At 42.3% G+C, this 16,913-nt stretch overlaps 1 protein-coding gene and 1 pseudogene across 1 annotated transcript; one reads left to right on the top strand and one right to left on the bottom strand.

Moving 5' to 3' along the window:
* Nucleotides 1-440: 440 nt before the first annotated feature.
* Nucleotides 441-1,343, top strand: LOC133863871 (protein PELPK1-like). Its single transcript, XM_062299994.1, has one exon. It carries the CDS (start codon nucleotides 506-508, stop codon nucleotides 1,007-1,009), a length of 504 nt encoding a protein of 167 aa, XP_062155978.1. The 5' UTR covers nucleotides 441-505; the 3' UTR covers nucleotides 1,010-1,343.
* An 8,015-nt stretch (nucleotides 1,344-9,358) lies between these two features.
* Nucleotides 9,359-12,141, bottom strand: LOC133862549 (uncharacterized; annotated as a pseudogene).
* Between the last annotated feature and the right edge of the window lie 4,772 nt (nucleotides 12,142-16,913).

Raw genomic sequence — 16,913 nt, 5'->3', positions numbered from 1 at the left:
TTCTAGCTTGGGAGGTGAACTAACCCAAGTTTCTTGGCACTTCCTCCAACATCTCATCAAACACACGTATTGGTTCTCAAGTCCTCAGAATCCTTCAACATTTATACTTCAAACACGCGTATTGGAGATGGTCTCTTCAATCAAAAACATTTGTAAGTACACGTAATATTGGTGAACCCCACTACATCTCTGTTGGCTCCAAAGTCGTTCAATAACTTGTTGACATGTTTTGATGAGTCATAACCTGCAGGTAGGTCGGCAGATTTCCAAAGGGCTTGTAGGTGTCAAGCATATATTCTTTCAGCTAGCATTTGTTAGCAGTTCTGAACCTCCAATGTCTCGACTCTGGAAGGTTGGCTAGCTAACTATTAATGTACTTTCTTCACACTTCCGACAACCAAATTTGACGATCGATCTATAAATACCACCAAGTAGTGCATATACTCTTCAATTCATCCCCCTTGCCAAGTACTCTAGCTATCTCAAACCTCCTTTCCTTGAAACCATGGCCTTTTCCAAGCATTGTTTCCCTCTTTCTATGTTCATAGCATTAATGTTACTCTCAAGCACGAATATGAGTCTAGCAGCTCGTCACCTCTTGGACACACCAGCTGCTCCACCTCCAGCTTTGACACTGCCTACAATCCCATCTCTGCCCAAGCCCACCTTGCCTCCCCTGCCCTCTTTCCCAACACTGCCTACAGCCACGTTGCCACCATTGCCAAGCATGCCCACTCAACCATCTCTGCCAAAGCCCACCTTGCCACCATTGCCTGCCAACCCATTGCCTACACTGCCAAACCAACCAACTCTTCCCGCATCCACATTGCCGCCGTTGCCAAGCACTCAGGTCCCGACATTGCCAACCATGCCCACTGTTCCCAAGGTGACACTACCTCCGCTGCCAGCTACTCCATTGCCCACCATCCCAACCACAATCCCTTCAATCCCCACCATTCCAACGACAATCCCTTCCATTCCTTTCCTCTCCCCACCCCCATCAAACTGAAGCTCTAATCCTTGAGATGCCACATTTCCATTCTTCTGCCCTTTAGGCTTTAGCTTTGTTTGGATGATTCTTTGCGCCAGTACTCGTATTGTGTTCGAAGATGTTGGAACCTAGCTAGCTATCTTTGTCCTACATATATATATATATTTGTGTTTTTTAATTACAGGCTTGAGTGGAGCCATTTGAATTCGTTTGTGTAAGAGACTCCGATGATTTATTTCTATCATTGTAGAATCAATATTCTTTTGTATTTCAGAGTCACTTGTGAGTTGTGAGTGTTATTGTTATTGTAATAGTCCATATCATTATTGAATATGATTTCTTATTTATGTTACTCACGAGCTTCTCCTCAAACTGACTGACAAAGTTTTCTTTTACATTGGATTGGAGGAATTTTTCAAGCCCAATCTATTATTGTTAAATGAAAATTGTAAAAAAGAGAGAGAGAGAGAGAGAGAGAGAGAGAGAGAGAGAGAGAGAGAGAGAGAATAAAAAGAAAGGTTAAATTCCGGCCATAAGTTATAGTCTATGCTAGAGCGTGACATGTCCGAAAAATTTCTCAAAAACTAAAAGTCAATCCATATGGACAATAATAATTATATAATAAGAATTAAGGAACATGCAATTTGGGCAATTCTCAGAAAACGAGAAACTAAATTTAATATTAATTGCAACCAATCAACGGAGCAACCAATGCTTCTCAAAACTCCCCGCAAATACAACTCATCAAATTTTCAAATCCTTGGATTCTTCAACATATTATTATCTGAAGAAAAAGATAGTAGAATATAATTCATATAAGAATTATATAATCACTACAAAAAACTTTGTTTTTAGTCACTTGCAGTTAGCCACGTGTGTGAAGTCATACATATGGCCAACTGTTAGCCACGTGAGTTACGCGTAGTGAATTCGGTTGTTGCTAAATATACATTTAGAGACATGTCATTTTATATATGTCTATTTAGCCACGTGCCACTCACAAGTGACTCAATGCATTTTCTTTTTGAAAAAAAAAATTAGACACTTTTAGCCACATGGAACTAACGCACGTTGCTAACACTACATTTTTTAATTTCTGTTCTTCTTCCTTCTTTTTTTTTTTTTTTTTTCTTTCACCAGTGCCCTCACCAGAAACTTTTTTTGCAATTTTTTTTTCCCTTGCCGGAAACGCAAGGCCAGCGAAATCACTACAAAACTTCCCCATGAAATCCGATCCAGAAAATCCCACAAAAATCCTCTGTCGACCACATTACCAAAAAATACCAATAAAACACCAAAAAATCTCCAACAAAATACCAAAAAATCACCATAAATCACCAAAAATCACCTTCATTCCCCCATGAAATCCAATCCAGGAAATCCTCCAAAAATCCTCTGTCAACCCGCATTACCAAAAAATTACCAACAAAACACCAAAAAATACCAACAATCACCAAAAATCAACAACAAAAACCAAAAATCACAAACTTTCATATCAGAGAACTCAAAGAAACAGTAGAAAAAATAAAATAAAACCTCAAAAAACGCAGGAAAAACACCCCCTTGGCTTCACCGGCGTTGGGCCATGACCCTCCAGACTCCGGCGCCGTCGTCGACCACGGCTCTCTCTTAGAATCGCTCCAGGTCTCTCTCTCCAGCTCTCTCAGTCTCCCTTTCCATCTCCATGTCTGTGTGAAGAACAGGGAAAAAAAAAAAAAAAAAAAGGAAATGTGTCTGTGCAAGGGAAAAAGGGGAAGAATGAAGAAAAAATAAGAGGAAAATGAAAAGAAAAGTTAAAGGGGGTGTGGGGAAATGAAAAGAGATGAGAAAATGAAAAGTTATAGGGGCGGGGGGAAATGGAGAAAAAAAAGGGGGGGAAATTAGAAATGGATTTGAGGGAATTACTTAGCCACGTGGTTTATGTGCCACGTGGCTAAACTTTCAAACCTCAAAAAAATTTAGAAAAAATTTTAATTTTTGAAAATAATATGAATATTTTAGCCACGTGTCATATTATACACGAGGCTAATTGGCGAAGTAGCAATAAGCCACGTGGCCAATAAAACACGTGACTAAAATTTTAAATCTTTAAAAAAAAATATTGAAAAATTTTCAATTCCAAAAAAAAAAATTATAAAAAATATAAATATTTTAGCCACGTGTAATTTGTACACGTGGCCATGTGGAATAATTATACGCGGCCATATGGCCACGTGCACCAATTACACGTGGCCAAATACTTACCTTGGCTTTTCTCCTACATATAGCAGCGTGTTTTGGAAGACACGTTGCTGTATGGCCACGTGGCTACAATAACTGCTACTACAGCCACGTGGCGAATCCCCTGTTTTTTTGTAGTGATAATTGATGGGAGAATATTTTCATGATATGTTGATGATATTACGAAAATATTCTACCACAAACATAGCAAGTATCGTATTATTCTAACATCTCCCTCAAACTCAAGACGATGAAGTCAACTTGAGTTTGGAAACAAGATCATGTAGCCGACCAGGAGGATGAGACTTCGTGAATATATCGGCAAGTTGATCTTCAGATGAAACAGATCGAAGATGTAGAGTGCCCTGCTGAAGACGGTGCCGAATGAAGTGACAATCAATCTCAATATGCTTGGTGCGCTCATGGAAGACATCATTGTGAGCAATCTAGATGATGCTCCGATTATCACAATAAAGAGGAGAACTAGTGTAACGACTCACCCCCAATGATACAATATTGTCCGCTTTTTGGCTCCCCAAATCAGACTTCCCAGGAGGTCACCCATCCTGGGATTGCTCTCGCAGAAGCACGCTTAACTGCGGAGTTCTGATAGGTTCATGACCATCACGGCTTTAAAACGCGTTGTGTCATAAATGGTGCATTTATACATATAAGCACATCATCATTCTCAGGCGATGTGGGACGTCACAATCACCCCATCTTTGGACCCAGCGTCCCCGCTGGCGTCCCTCATTAGGCTTGTGCACGCTCCCACCATCTTAGGCTATGCAATTGCTCTGATACCATTTGTAACGACCCACCCCCAATGACATAATATTGTCCGCTTTTGGCTCCCCAAATCAGACTTCCCAAGAGGTCACCCATCCTGGGATTACTCTCGCAGAAACACGCTTAACTGCGAAGTTCTGATAGGTTCATGACCATCACAGCTTTAAAACACGTTGTGTCATAAAGGGTGCATTTATACATATAAGCACATCATCATTCCCAGGCGATGTGGGACGTCACAACTAGTCGTCTGAGGAGCACCCATGTCTGTCAAAAGCCATCGTAACCACAAAAGTTCAGCTGTAGTATCGGCAAGTGCACGGTACTCATCCTCAGTACTAGATCGGGCAACAACAGTCTGCTTCTTACTACGCCAAGATATGAGAGAGGTCGAGTAAGAAACAATAACCCGTGGTGGAGCGACGATCGGTAGGATCACCGAAAAAATCCTACAGGCCACAAGTCTGTAGCTCTGATACCATGAAGAAAAAGAGAATAGAATATAATTGTGAAATAAACTTGTATTTTTGAGATATATTCTTTGTACAATGAAGTGACCTATTTATAGTTGAATGAGGCCAAAGAAATAAGGAAAATATCGTAGTTAAATTATACAATAATATCAAACAATACCATAATTGATGGGAGAATATTTTCATGATATGTTGATGATATTACGAAAATATTCTACCACAAACATGGAAAGTATCGTATTATTCTAACATCATTGTAAGTTGCAGTTTGGCCCCTCATGGGATTAACGGATATTCTCCGTTCTCCGGCCGCCTCCTTCAGCCTTTTGGCACAACGTGGTTTGGCCCTTCACAGAATTGACAACTAGTTACCGTTCTCCAACCATCATTGTCAGTTGCGGCTTGACCCCTCATGGGATTAACGGCTAGTCTCCGTTCTTCGACAGTCACTTTCAGCCTTTCTCGCTGACACCGTTTTGATCCAACCATCGACTTCAACTGCATTTAAATCCGGCTTCTAATTTCAAACTCAATGTTCCAGAATCTTCCACATTGAGTTTGAGGGGGGATGTTAGAATATACGAAAAATATAATATATTTTCCATTTATTCCATATTTGGTTGATATTGTAATATTCTCTATCTACGGTAAATTGTAATCAAATCACCATAATTTGATTACCATATTAGTGTTTACTTTAAACCCTATAAATAGGGACCTTTGTATTGTAGACAATCAAGTTAAGAAGAGCACAATGTAGCACTTTGGGCTTTACCTTGTGGACGTAGGTCAGAGACCAAACCACGTAAAATCTCTATCTCTTTTCTCTCTCATGCTTCCGCTATTCTCTGTCCCTTTAGATTCTTACACAAATTTCAACATTCTCTATGAGAACCCAATGAATACTCTTCTTCACAAACACACATACGCACGCTACAAGTTCTTTTAACTCTCTGCCCTTATCAACATGGCTTTCTATAAGCATATCTTTGTCGTGACTTTGATCTTAGAATTGTCACACCCAAGCATCGATATGAGCCTAACAGCTCACTACATTTTGGACACACCAAAAATCTCAACCGCAAATTTGGCACCGTCTTTGATCCCATTCGATCTGCCCATGTCGCACTCCCTACACTCATTCCTAATACAGCCCAAAACGACATTCTCACTGTTTAATCCATTGCCAAAAGTGTCCACTCAACCTATTCTAACAAACACCTCATTTCCAAACATGCCTACATATCCAAAAGTGAAACTACTACCTCCAGCTACAGCCACTAAGTTGCCTACTATCCCAACAACAATCCCTTTTGTTCCCGTCATTCCATCAAAATTGTCAACCATTCCTCACCTACTCCCGCCACCATCAAAATTGGACATACCAGCAGTACTTCCAACTGCAGATTTGGCTCTGGGTGTGATCTCATATGATCTGTCCATGTTGCGTGCTCTGCACCCCAAATTGACAGTCCCACCGTTTCATCCATCGTCAAAAGTGTCAAATCAACCTACATTAACAAATTCACATTGGGTACCTTTACCGTTCCATCGAAGAAATGAAGTCCATCCTTCCACTCATGCATTGCCATTGTTGCCTTAAATGTCATCAAGGCACTATATATACTACGTATTGATGAATCTAGAGCTAGTTTAGTAGCTTGTATTTCACCTCTCCCCCACCGCTGATGAGCTTGCAAAATATCTATTTAGTTGCCACTGTTCTGCCTTTACTTCCATAATAAATAAAATGACTCATGTACTTGACGGAGTCTTAGAAGTCCTTGGATTCTTATTTATGAAATGTATACTTGCTATAGATTGTGAAATTTAATCTCCGTGTAACTCCCCCAGCAAAAATAAATAAATAACAATACAAAACAAGAGTCATTTTCATGCATACATATCTTTCCTTTTCCTTGTAATCATATCTTATATTAAGCCAATTCTTCAGTCTTGTGAAATATGCTTGTCCTATCTTATTGTGTGCTTGTCGTTCTAGTCCTAAAAAAATATTTAATAATCTCATTATTTTTGGCTTTATCTTGAAATTATACTATTTTAGTTTTTATTACCAGCTCAATAATTTAAATGTCGTAACATATAAGACTAAAAAAGAAAAAAACCAAGAGTAGAAAAGTGAGGTAATTGCTTATATGGTCAATTAGTTTCATATCAATTAAAAGGAATAAAGCGAATCCCTCCAAACTGTATACCAATTACCAAGTGGTTCGTAAGAAGTAGAGAGATAGTCTCCCTTCTCTCTAGAATTCTCTGGTGTCTTCTGTGATAAACTCCATGGGAGGGAAGCTTTGTGCTTCTCTCCCCATCACCCATCTCTGTTCCATACCTCATCTTTTCACCACACCTCCCAACCACCCATACTTCTCACCTTCCGTCATCCCTCCTCCATATTTACAGTTTTTCAAGCCATTGGAGATAAGGCAAAAGCTCCATCTACCCATCTATCATTTCAATGCTTTACTTGTTTTCTGGTTTGTCTCCACACAGCGTTTATTTCTGTTCTTTCCCTCCATCCCTCACCGTGCTCTTTGTAATTTTTGAAAAGGTTTTACGATTGAAATTTTTGGATCTAGATCTACTCTCCTCCTTCGATTTTTACAAGACATGCTCCTCACCAACAGGTTCTCCGGCGTCCCTGGCTTCCACCGACGGTCTCCGCTCTTTCCACCGCCGCCTGCACAACAACGCATGGCCTACACGCGCCAGAGAGTTCTTCGCTCTCGCCAGCGCGTGGCGACCACGTCCGCTCCCTCAACCTCCCAACGCTTAGGCCATCGGTGGTTCCGGGCGAAACCGGCGTTTCCTAATGCTGAGAGGCCTCCCCTTTGCGGCGCGTGGACCTCACGCACCATCAGGGAAGGCTCCCACCCCTTCTCCTTCAACCGGACATCTGCTGCTTTTGTTGTTTTCGTGTTATTGTTTTTTTGGGCTTATTTGTTCTTTCCCTCTCCCCATATTCACCCCTGTTTTGGTGATTGAGTTCTTGTGACCCAATACACTTGTGATATCACCTTCACTGGTGACCCTAACTTTATGGTATACGTGCCTCGAGTCAAAGGGCCCACATCTTCGAAAGCATTGCCCCCGCGTACTTTCGTTCATAGTTTAAATTTTGGGTTGCCCAAGCCCTCTGCTCTGTTGGTGCTTTTTATTTTTTGATGTAATCGGTTACTGTTGTATTTATTAAAAAAATAAAATAAATAAATAAATAAAAAATTAAAATTAAAATTAAAAGGGATAAAAGTGAGCTATTGATATAACATTATTAAATCAATCTAAGATGATGTTTTACAGTTTTAGCATGTTGTATTCAACCCTCGACACGGGTCTCTTATATATATATATTAATGTTTAATTTTTACAAACTCAGCACTCCAACAAATGGTATTGCTGATAATTTAATGAAATGAGTTGGAGCCACCCGTGGTTGAACATTAGACTTTTTGGTGACTATAGGGGAAGAAAGGCTTGCTGTATTGTAGTTTGATGTGATGTAGTAGAAAGATTCAAATAATTTGTGAATGAATGATTTGTTAGAATATTTATGTATTAGTTTAGTGATTGATTAAGTGGTTGAATCTCAGGTAATATGATAAAAGTGAGGGCATAATATAAAATAAAAAGGTCACAGAAAGTGACATCAATTCAAGCAACAAATTGCACCCAATCTCGATCCAAGTCTACAAGTGAGTTCAATGGTGCACCCATTTGTTGATTCATAACCATCTAAAAAAGATTGTACTTCTAAATTTTGTTTAGGTCTTAAGGAGACTGTACTTAATAATCATATATATAATAACTAGGACCTTAAGAAACTTGGCCTCAAATTGCGATAAGTTGTCCCCTTATAAATTAAAGGTGCATTTTGGTTGTTAATGGCTTGTTTGGGTATGCAATCTTTGAAACAATTACGAATACTGAAAGAATTTTTATTTTTTTTTTAAATTATGTTTGGATGGTTTAGAAAACCTTAAAAAAAAAAAAAAAAAAAAAAAAAAAAAAAAAAAGGATAAAATTTGAATAGAATTTGAATTCTAAAAAACAGTATTTAAAAAATATTTGAAAAATAATTTCCCAAAAAATGCCATAAGTTGCTGAAATGTGAAATGTGCGTTTTGTGGCATTATACTTTAATGTGCATTTAGTTTTTTCTACCGATTTTAAGCAACGTTTCAAGGGAAACCGTCGATCGAGTAATGCCACATACCGTTTTAAATTTTTGTTTATTCTTTTTTTGTTCTCAAAACATATATATATTAAGAAAATCTCAAAACATAAAAGCATTCTTCAAAGCACAAAATATTCTTTTATAAATTTGTTTTATTCCCTTGTTATAGGAATATTTTGACAAAACAAATGTCTAACTTTTACAGAGGTAAAAGCTAACTTATTATTTTAATAAAATTTAAAATATATATATATATAAAATAATAGAGTGGCCACGTGGCTACTTTTGTGTTGATCTGGGTGGTTGCGCAGCCAAGCATGTGCTAGACTGATAGCCGTATGACCACCCTTGTGCTGGTCTGGGTGGCGGAGGGAAGGCTGCGCGACCATCCTCACCTTTTTGTTTTACAAGTAAAGCTCTACATTTGCTTGGGGTTCTCAAAATAAATAGGTGTAATCTATAGAAAACATTTTCTCAATTTGAACACCACCAGAAAATACTTTGTAAGGTTAATAATGGTAGGAGATGGAAATTGAGGAAGATAATAATGAAAATACTGGAATTAGAATGCAAAAGGAAACATAAAGAGCTCTTCGAGAGGCCCTAGCTCTCCGAGGATCGGTCTACAGTATTCATTCCCTGCCTTCTTCTCCTACCTCTTACTCCTTATATAGACTACAATAGAAATCTTTCTCAATAACAGAAATTGGCCTTAGCTCGGTGGTAAGTTTTGTAATAGCCTGAGTGTCCCGCAGCTGGGTCTGAATGGATAAAGGCCAGCAGCTGGTGCTGAAAGGGAGAGTCCTTTATAATCCAAAGCTGATCTTTGTGAAGGATTAAACCCTGCTGGAGCGAAAATCCCTTTGGAGCCGGGTCTCCGTTTTGGAGGGATAAAAGAAGCTCGGACGTAGGCTGATCCAAAAGATAAGAAGCCTTCATATCTGAGACCCACGAAGGGGTGGGAAAAGAGATGATAGACAGTGACATGGGCTCGGAAGGACCATCCGAATCAGCAAGGCGAGACAAGGCATCTGCTGCAGTGTTGTCACGGCCCCGTTTATATTCGATGACGAAGTCATAACCAAACAGCTTGGAAACCCAACGCTGTTGAGAGACCGTTCCCACCCGTTGATCTAAGAGATGGCGGAGGGCCTGGTGGTCCGTCTGGACAGTGAACGTGCGCCCAAGAGAGATGGGCGCCCATGTTGGACAGCAGTGACCAAGGACAGTAACTCCTTCTCGTATGTGGACAAATGGAGGGCTTGTCCTTTGAGGGCTTTGCTAAGGAAAGCCAGTGGGTGCCCATCCTGCATGAGGACCACGCCTAAGCCAGTGCCACAAGCATCGCATTCGACCACAAAAGGCAGGGTGAAATCAGGAAGCCGAAGAACCGAGGGTGTCAACATAGCTGCTTTGAGCTTCTCAAAAGCAGAGGTGGCAACAGGAGACCAATCAAAGGCATTCTTCTTCAATAATGTCGTGAGAGGTGCCGCCAAGGAACCGTAGTGGCGAATGAACTTCCGATAATAACCGGTGAGGCCTAGAAAACCTCTTAGGGCCCGGATAGACTGAGGTATTGGCCATGTAACCATGGCCTCGAGCTTGGAGGGATCCGCACGTACGCCCTTTCGGGAAATGAGATGGCCGAGGTACTCAATCTCGGAGACACCGAAGGTACACTTAGACCTCTTCGCAAAGAGATTATGCTGGACCAAAATCTTTAAAATAGAATGTAAATGCTGCAAATGATCCTCAATGGTGCGGCTGTAAACCAGAATGTCGTCAAAAAAGACGATGACAAATTGACACAAAAATGGGCGAAAATGTCATTCATGAGGGCCTGAAATGTTGACGGGGCATTGGTCAACCCGAACGGCATGACAAGGAACTCATAGTGGCCTTCATGTGTGCGGAAAGCCGTCTTTGGAATGTCCTCTGGTAGCATCCGGATTTGGTGGTATCTGGAACGAAGATCGAGTTTGGAGAATATGGTAGCGCTATGAAGTTCATCCAGAAGCTCGTCGATGACCAGAATGGGAAACTTATCCTTAATTGTCTCTTTGTTGAGCGCTCTGTAATCGACGCATAAACGCCAACTGTCATCGGCCTTCCAAACCAGTAAAACTGGAGCGGAGAATGGACTTTGGCTAGGTCGTATAACCCCAGTAACAAGGAGTTCCCGAATGATTTTTTCGATTTCAGTTTTTTGGAAATAGGGGTAACGGTAAGAACGGACATTTATAGGCTGGGGAGATTTGAGAGAGATTTTATGGTCATGGGTACGGGGTGGAGGCAAGGCAGTAGGGGTGGCAAAAATGGATTCAAAAGATTGAAGGAGTGTTTGGATGGGTGTTGGGGTAGAGTGGGCGGAAGCAGTATCAGTAGCATATAGCAATTTCAACATAAGCCCTGTAGTGTTGGATGGAAAAGTTTTGAGAAAATGGGACCCTTCATCCAAGGATAAGGCAGCAGGTGTCACACCTAAGAGTGTTGTAGAGCAGCCTTTTAAGGTAAATTGCATTGTCATGTGAGTGAAATCCCACAGAATAGGGCCCAACGAACGCAACCATTCAACACCAAGAACGACATCACACCCGCCCAAGGAAATCAAAAAGAAATCCATGGTAATGAGATGGCCTTGGACCTTAAGAGAAACAGAGAGAACCTGGCCACAACTCTGAATAGAAGACCCATCAGCAATCTTCACATGGAGCCAGGGAGTGGGCTGGATAGTAAGGTGGATTTTGCTCAACAAAGATGGATCCAGAAAGTTGTGTGTACTACCTGAATCCACCAAGATGCTGACGCGATGCTGCAGAATAGAGCCCAGCAACCGCATGGATTTGATACCCAAAGAGCCAGATATGGCATTCAAAGAGATCTCGGGTTCTTTGCATTCGGCCACATCAAATTCGGGAACAGGTTCCGCCACCTCATTGGAGTCGTAATAAACATCATCAGAAGGAACTTCAGATGGAAGTTCTAGACCGAAAAAGGAGGTATAAGCGGGGAGACTTGCACTTGTGGCCTGGCTGCCACCGATTGTCACAATAGTAACAAAGACCGCGATCGCGGCACTCCTTCATTTAGGCGGAGGAAATGCACTGGATCGAAAGAGCCGCTTGTGGGGTAGCTGGGAGTGCCAACTGTGTGTTGGACGATCCCAGTAATGGAGACGACGCAGTACCAAAATGATGCCAACTCTGTTGTCGTCCAAAAGAACTTGAAGCAACACGAGAGGGCCGTTTAAAACTCTGAATATACTCCTCTTGGAGCTTGGCCAGACCAAAGGCAGCAACAGGACTTGCGGGATTCAACATACGGACCGGTAAGCGAATATCGTCCTTGAGGCCACTGAGAAAACAGCTCAAGCGATTCCGCTCGGACACACCCCGTAATCTGTTGGAGAGGGCCTCAAATTGGGCAGTGTAGTCCGCCACAGAGAAAGGTTGACGTAGCTGCATTAATTCCTCCATGGGATCATCGTAAGCAGGACCGAAACGGATTAACAGAGCCTGCACGAAAGCATCCCAGGTGGGAAACTATCCTGATTCATCAGAGTCCTATTACCAGATAAGCGCCTCGCCTTCCATGTGGAACGAGGCCATGCGAATCCGATGATGGAGCGGGGTTTGATAATAGTTGAAGAACTGGTTGACTTTGTAGGTCCACCCAGCCGGGTTGTCGCCATCAAAGCGAGGGAACTCGAGGCGCAAAGGCCGAGTTTGGAACAAACGATCCCCGTGGTGGAAGTCGTCGTCCATCTGGTCACGACGATCCCCCGAATGAAGCCAAGCTTGGTCATCACGTTCATCCCGTGCATCTTGACGACCATCACGGCCGTTATACCAACGATCCTCACGACCCAAAAGGGGAACAACGCCTGGTTTGGCCACTGTTGGACGCTCCGGGGGAGGCCCAGCTTGCGGGTTTACTAAGGTACGAAGCATCTCTGTCATCTCCGTAAGTTGTTGCTGGAAGGACGTGTTATGGGTGTGTTGTTGGTTCTGGAATGCGGTAGTGGAGGTCTGTTGTTGGAGTATTGCGTCCTGGCATTCTTTGAGGGACTCAGAGAGTTGGAACAAACGAGTGCCTTCTGCCATGGAGAAAGAAAAAAAAAAAATTGGTGAACAAAATAGAGGCAGGGATGGGCGTGGTGAGGAAGGAACGGCTCTGATACCAAATGTAAGGTTAATAATGGTAGGAGATGGAAATTGAGGAAGATAATAATGGAAATACTGGAATTAGAATGCAAAAGGAAACATAAAGAGCTCTTCGAGAGGCCCTAGCTCTCCAATGATCGGTCTACAGTATTCATTCTCTGCCTTCTTCTCCTACCTCTTACTCCTTATATAGACTATAGTAAGAATCTTTCTCAATAACGGCTAACAAAAAGATGCCCAACCAAGGTATAAAGGTAAAACAACATTTATGCTAACAAATTATAGAATCCTTCTAGAACAGTCTACCACCTGTCCTACCACGTCACTCTTCTTCCACACTCTGGCTATTAGATGGGGATGAGCAATATTAGGCACGTGACATACTTCTAAAAATAGTTTTCACCTTTATGTTCTATCAGAACTTTTTTTTTCAAACTAAAAATAAAAAGAACTTTTCAAAACATACTCTAAGGTCTCATTTCAAATAGTGAAAAAGTAAATTATCATTTACCACTCGAATCAAGGATGAAAATCTGGGAAAATACAAGTTACACTGTAGAAGCTTAATTAGGACGAGTACTGGCAGCAAAAATTACATCTCTTGGCCCCAACAACTATATTCTTGATAGATTCATTCTCAATAATTCTATTCCTAAAAAGAAATTATACCCAAAATAATTATTTTTTTTCATTCTCTCCATCTCTACCCTTGGCACGGCGTGTGAGAGCGCGTTACATTAGGGGTCTGCCCTGTTTCGCCTATCAGACTTCCGGTTGCTGTGCGGGAATTGTCTCTTGAGCGTCAAGTGTTTGTGGGTAAAGTCTCTTGCGAGTTTTGGCAACGCAACCTCACAGCTTGGACTTAAAGAGAGGTTCTACATCCATAAGAGATCTTTTTCTAGGAAGCTTGCGTTTCTCTGGACTTCCGCCATGTGAGGCGTGGCAGTGGGCTGTTGTGAACCCCCTCGGGGGTTGTCGTGTGAGGTAGGGCATGGAGAACCGGTTCTTTGTGGAGGCTAAGTCCTTCATCTTCTCGGTGGCGGAAGGGTCTTTTCAGTTGAGGGTGGCAGAGAAGAGGAAAGGATTCTCAGGGTGGATTCGGCTAGGCTCGGGATGCGTTGCTTGGTTACTGTCGATGGTGGAAGAGGTGTTGCAAAATCCGGGCTTCGATTTTGTTAAATCTTTCAGAGAGGGCTCGAAGGTGACCATCGTTCGGAGAGGTGGGAATAGCTCCGGCCGGTTCTTGGAGGTGGCGGTGTACGATGTGGGGGGTCGGAGAGGGATGATTGTATTTCCTGAAGGCCGTGACGGGCGGGGTTGGGGGCGAGTTTCTGGGGAGTTGAGCAAAGTGTTGGCTTTCTTTGGTACCTCGGTGGTGTCGTCTTCGTTTAGTGGCGTCCCGGTGGGGAAGAGTGTGGGCAAGGCCGCGGGTGTTTTGTCGTTCGCAGAGGTGGTGGGCTTGCCGGTTGTTGGCGAGTCTTTGGTTCAGAAGTCGGCGGTGGTCTGGTACGAGGCGGAGAAGATCTTTTCGTTGGATCGGGAGCGGGAGCCCTTCTGGCAGGCGGTGGATTGTTACGATTTGGAAAGGTCCTCCTTCGATCCTCTGGGTAAAGGCCCTGCGGTCGACTGCTACACTCTGGAGTGTTCCTCTCCCAGTCCTCTGGGTAAGGACCTTCTTGCGTGTTCCAAGAAGCGGGATGCAGTCGATGCTGCTGAGGCTGCAGGTGACGTTGTTGTGCAGGAGTTGGGGATATTGAGGAAGTTTCTTGATATTTTTGAAAAGTGGCTTCGTTGGGCTTGTGCGCACAGGTCTCATTTGGGCTGGGTTTCTTCTGATGGGCTGAAGCGGAGCATGGGCAGGTCTAAGTGTTGTCTTGGGTTGGGCAGAATGCATTTTAGGGCTAGGACAAGAAAGGTGGGTTGTAGGTCTTTTTCTAATAAGACCAGGAAGTCCGATCTTACAAGAGTGGATTACTTTAAGAAGGCTAAAAAATGCGGGTTAGTTTCGGTTCATGGTTCTTACGCGGGTATGGGTTCTGTTCCTTCGGGCTTGGGTGCCCCGGAGCCGGAAGTTGTGGATTTTTCTTCAGCCTCTCTTCCGAAGTTAAAAGAGCGTTCTTCTCCCTTTTCTCCAGTTTCCACGAAGATTCTCGGGGAAAAGTCCACTACTCCGTCCAGATTTGAAGTTTCTAACGTGTCGTCGTCAGCCGTTACTTTTGTTTCCGAGGGCGTTGGTGTCTCTGCTTTGGTGAGGTCAGCTCTGGGTGGGGATCCTCCTTTGTTGCCTTCATCTGAGATGGCTCCTTCTCCGGCTCTCTTTAGGTTTGATCCAGCTCTTGGCGTCTGTTCTTCAGGCGCGGATGCTCTTGGTGAAAAGCTGCGTTACTCCCTCCCTGTGATGTCGGAGTCTGGTGCGCCTATTTACCCGTCAGAATTGAAGTCAGTGCTCTTTTACTCTCGGAAGAACAAGGTTGGCAAATTGGATAAGCATCTGCTTGCAGAGGCTTTTGAGACTTTCAGTGCTCCCAAGGTGCTTTCCAGGCCTGCTTGTGGGGTTGTCTCCAAGCCCTTGTCAGCTCCTGCAAAGTCTACGGCTGCTCAAGATAAGGGCTATCAGCCTATCCTTCGGCGTGGCTTCCTTCTCCCAAGCGGCGCGGCTCTTCCTCCGTTAGATGTGGGAGTGGTTCCACTCTCTTTGGTCCAGTCTGTTTTTGGGTGCCCGCCTTTATTGTCTTTCTCAGAGGTGGGCAATTCTTCGCGGGGAAGTGGTTTTGAGGCGATTGGTGATCCTCCTGGGGCAGCGATTGATCTTAGCTGCTGTGTTAATACTTTAGGGGTTTCCCACGAGGGGAATGTGAAGAGCTTTTTAGATTTCATGACTCGTATTGATGCGGAGCATCGTCTTGAAGCTTCAGTTTCCTCTTCTAAGTTTAAAGGGAGTCGTGAAGTGAAGAACTTAAAGTGCTCGATCAATTATGATGCTAGAGGTTTAGGTTCTAGTAGAGGCAAGGCTAAGCGGCCTAATGTGATGTATTGGTCTCGGGGTTTTGTGGGCTGGTTTTGTAGGGGTTTTTCGGGTTTTCTTCTATTTGGGTTTTTCGGGTGTTTTCCCCTTCCCCTCTCTTTCCTTTTTTGGTGTCCTTTTGTATACTTCATGTATGCTTAGGGGCGCCTTTACGCTTTTTATAAAATTCTCTACTTACTTATCAAAAAAATAATTCTATTCCTTTAGCATAAGGGTCTTACCTCAAATTAGAGAGGGCAAGTGCACGGCCCATCTGTTCCAAGACTGCATGAATTGCTTACAATTTGAACAACAAATTTCAAGGGATCCTAATCCAAAATTAAGATACAGATACGTTAATAATAATAATACATTGTAAAGAACAATTGTTAACAAATTGTTCCTAAATTCTTAAATACTTTTCTTCTCTTTGGACAGTCATTATTTTTCACTCGTGTTTTAGGTGCATAGATCAATTAGAGTGCAATACGAGTGTTTAAAGAACATAGAAAGAATCATATTTAATTAGGAAAAAAAAAAAAAAGAACATAGAAAGAATCCATTTGGTAAAGAACCTAAAGATTACCGGATTTAGCTAACATTAATTTATTCTCTTTACTATATTAATGAAAATCAAAGACTAGATTAAAATCACATGAAAAGTAGAAACTAAATTTAATATTTCCGTTTTGCATATATAGTTGTTGTTTTGGGTTAATCACACATTAGTATGCTTGAAAGGCCATTCTAGTGAGTAGTGGGCAAATGGAGAGAAGAGCCGTATGAGTGAAGCGCCAAATCGATTGTTTCCACAAATAACTTAATTTGTTGGTCCACGGCATTGTTGAATAGCCCATTGGCTTGATAATTAAGCGTGCTGAAGGCATTGGTTAAAGTTAGTTTATGTTTGAAATTGCAACCAATCAATGGAGCGATGTCAAGCATGCAACCAATGCTTCTCAAAACTCCTCGCAAACACAACTCATCAAATTTCCAAATCCTTGGATTCTTCAATATATTATTCTCTATAAAAACCCAACGAATACTTCTTCTTCTTCAACAACACACATACACACGCTAC

The sequence above is a fragment of the Alnus glutinosa genome, chromosome 3, assembly GCF_958979055.1.
Source record: "Alnus glutinosa chromosome 3, dhAlnGlut1.1, whole genome shotgun sequence".
Taxonomy (NCBI): domain Eukaryota; kingdom Viridiplantae; phylum Streptophyta; class Magnoliopsida; order Fagales; family Betulaceae; genus Alnus; species Alnus glutinosa.
This window is presented reverse-complemented; position numbering and strand designations above follow the sequence as displayed.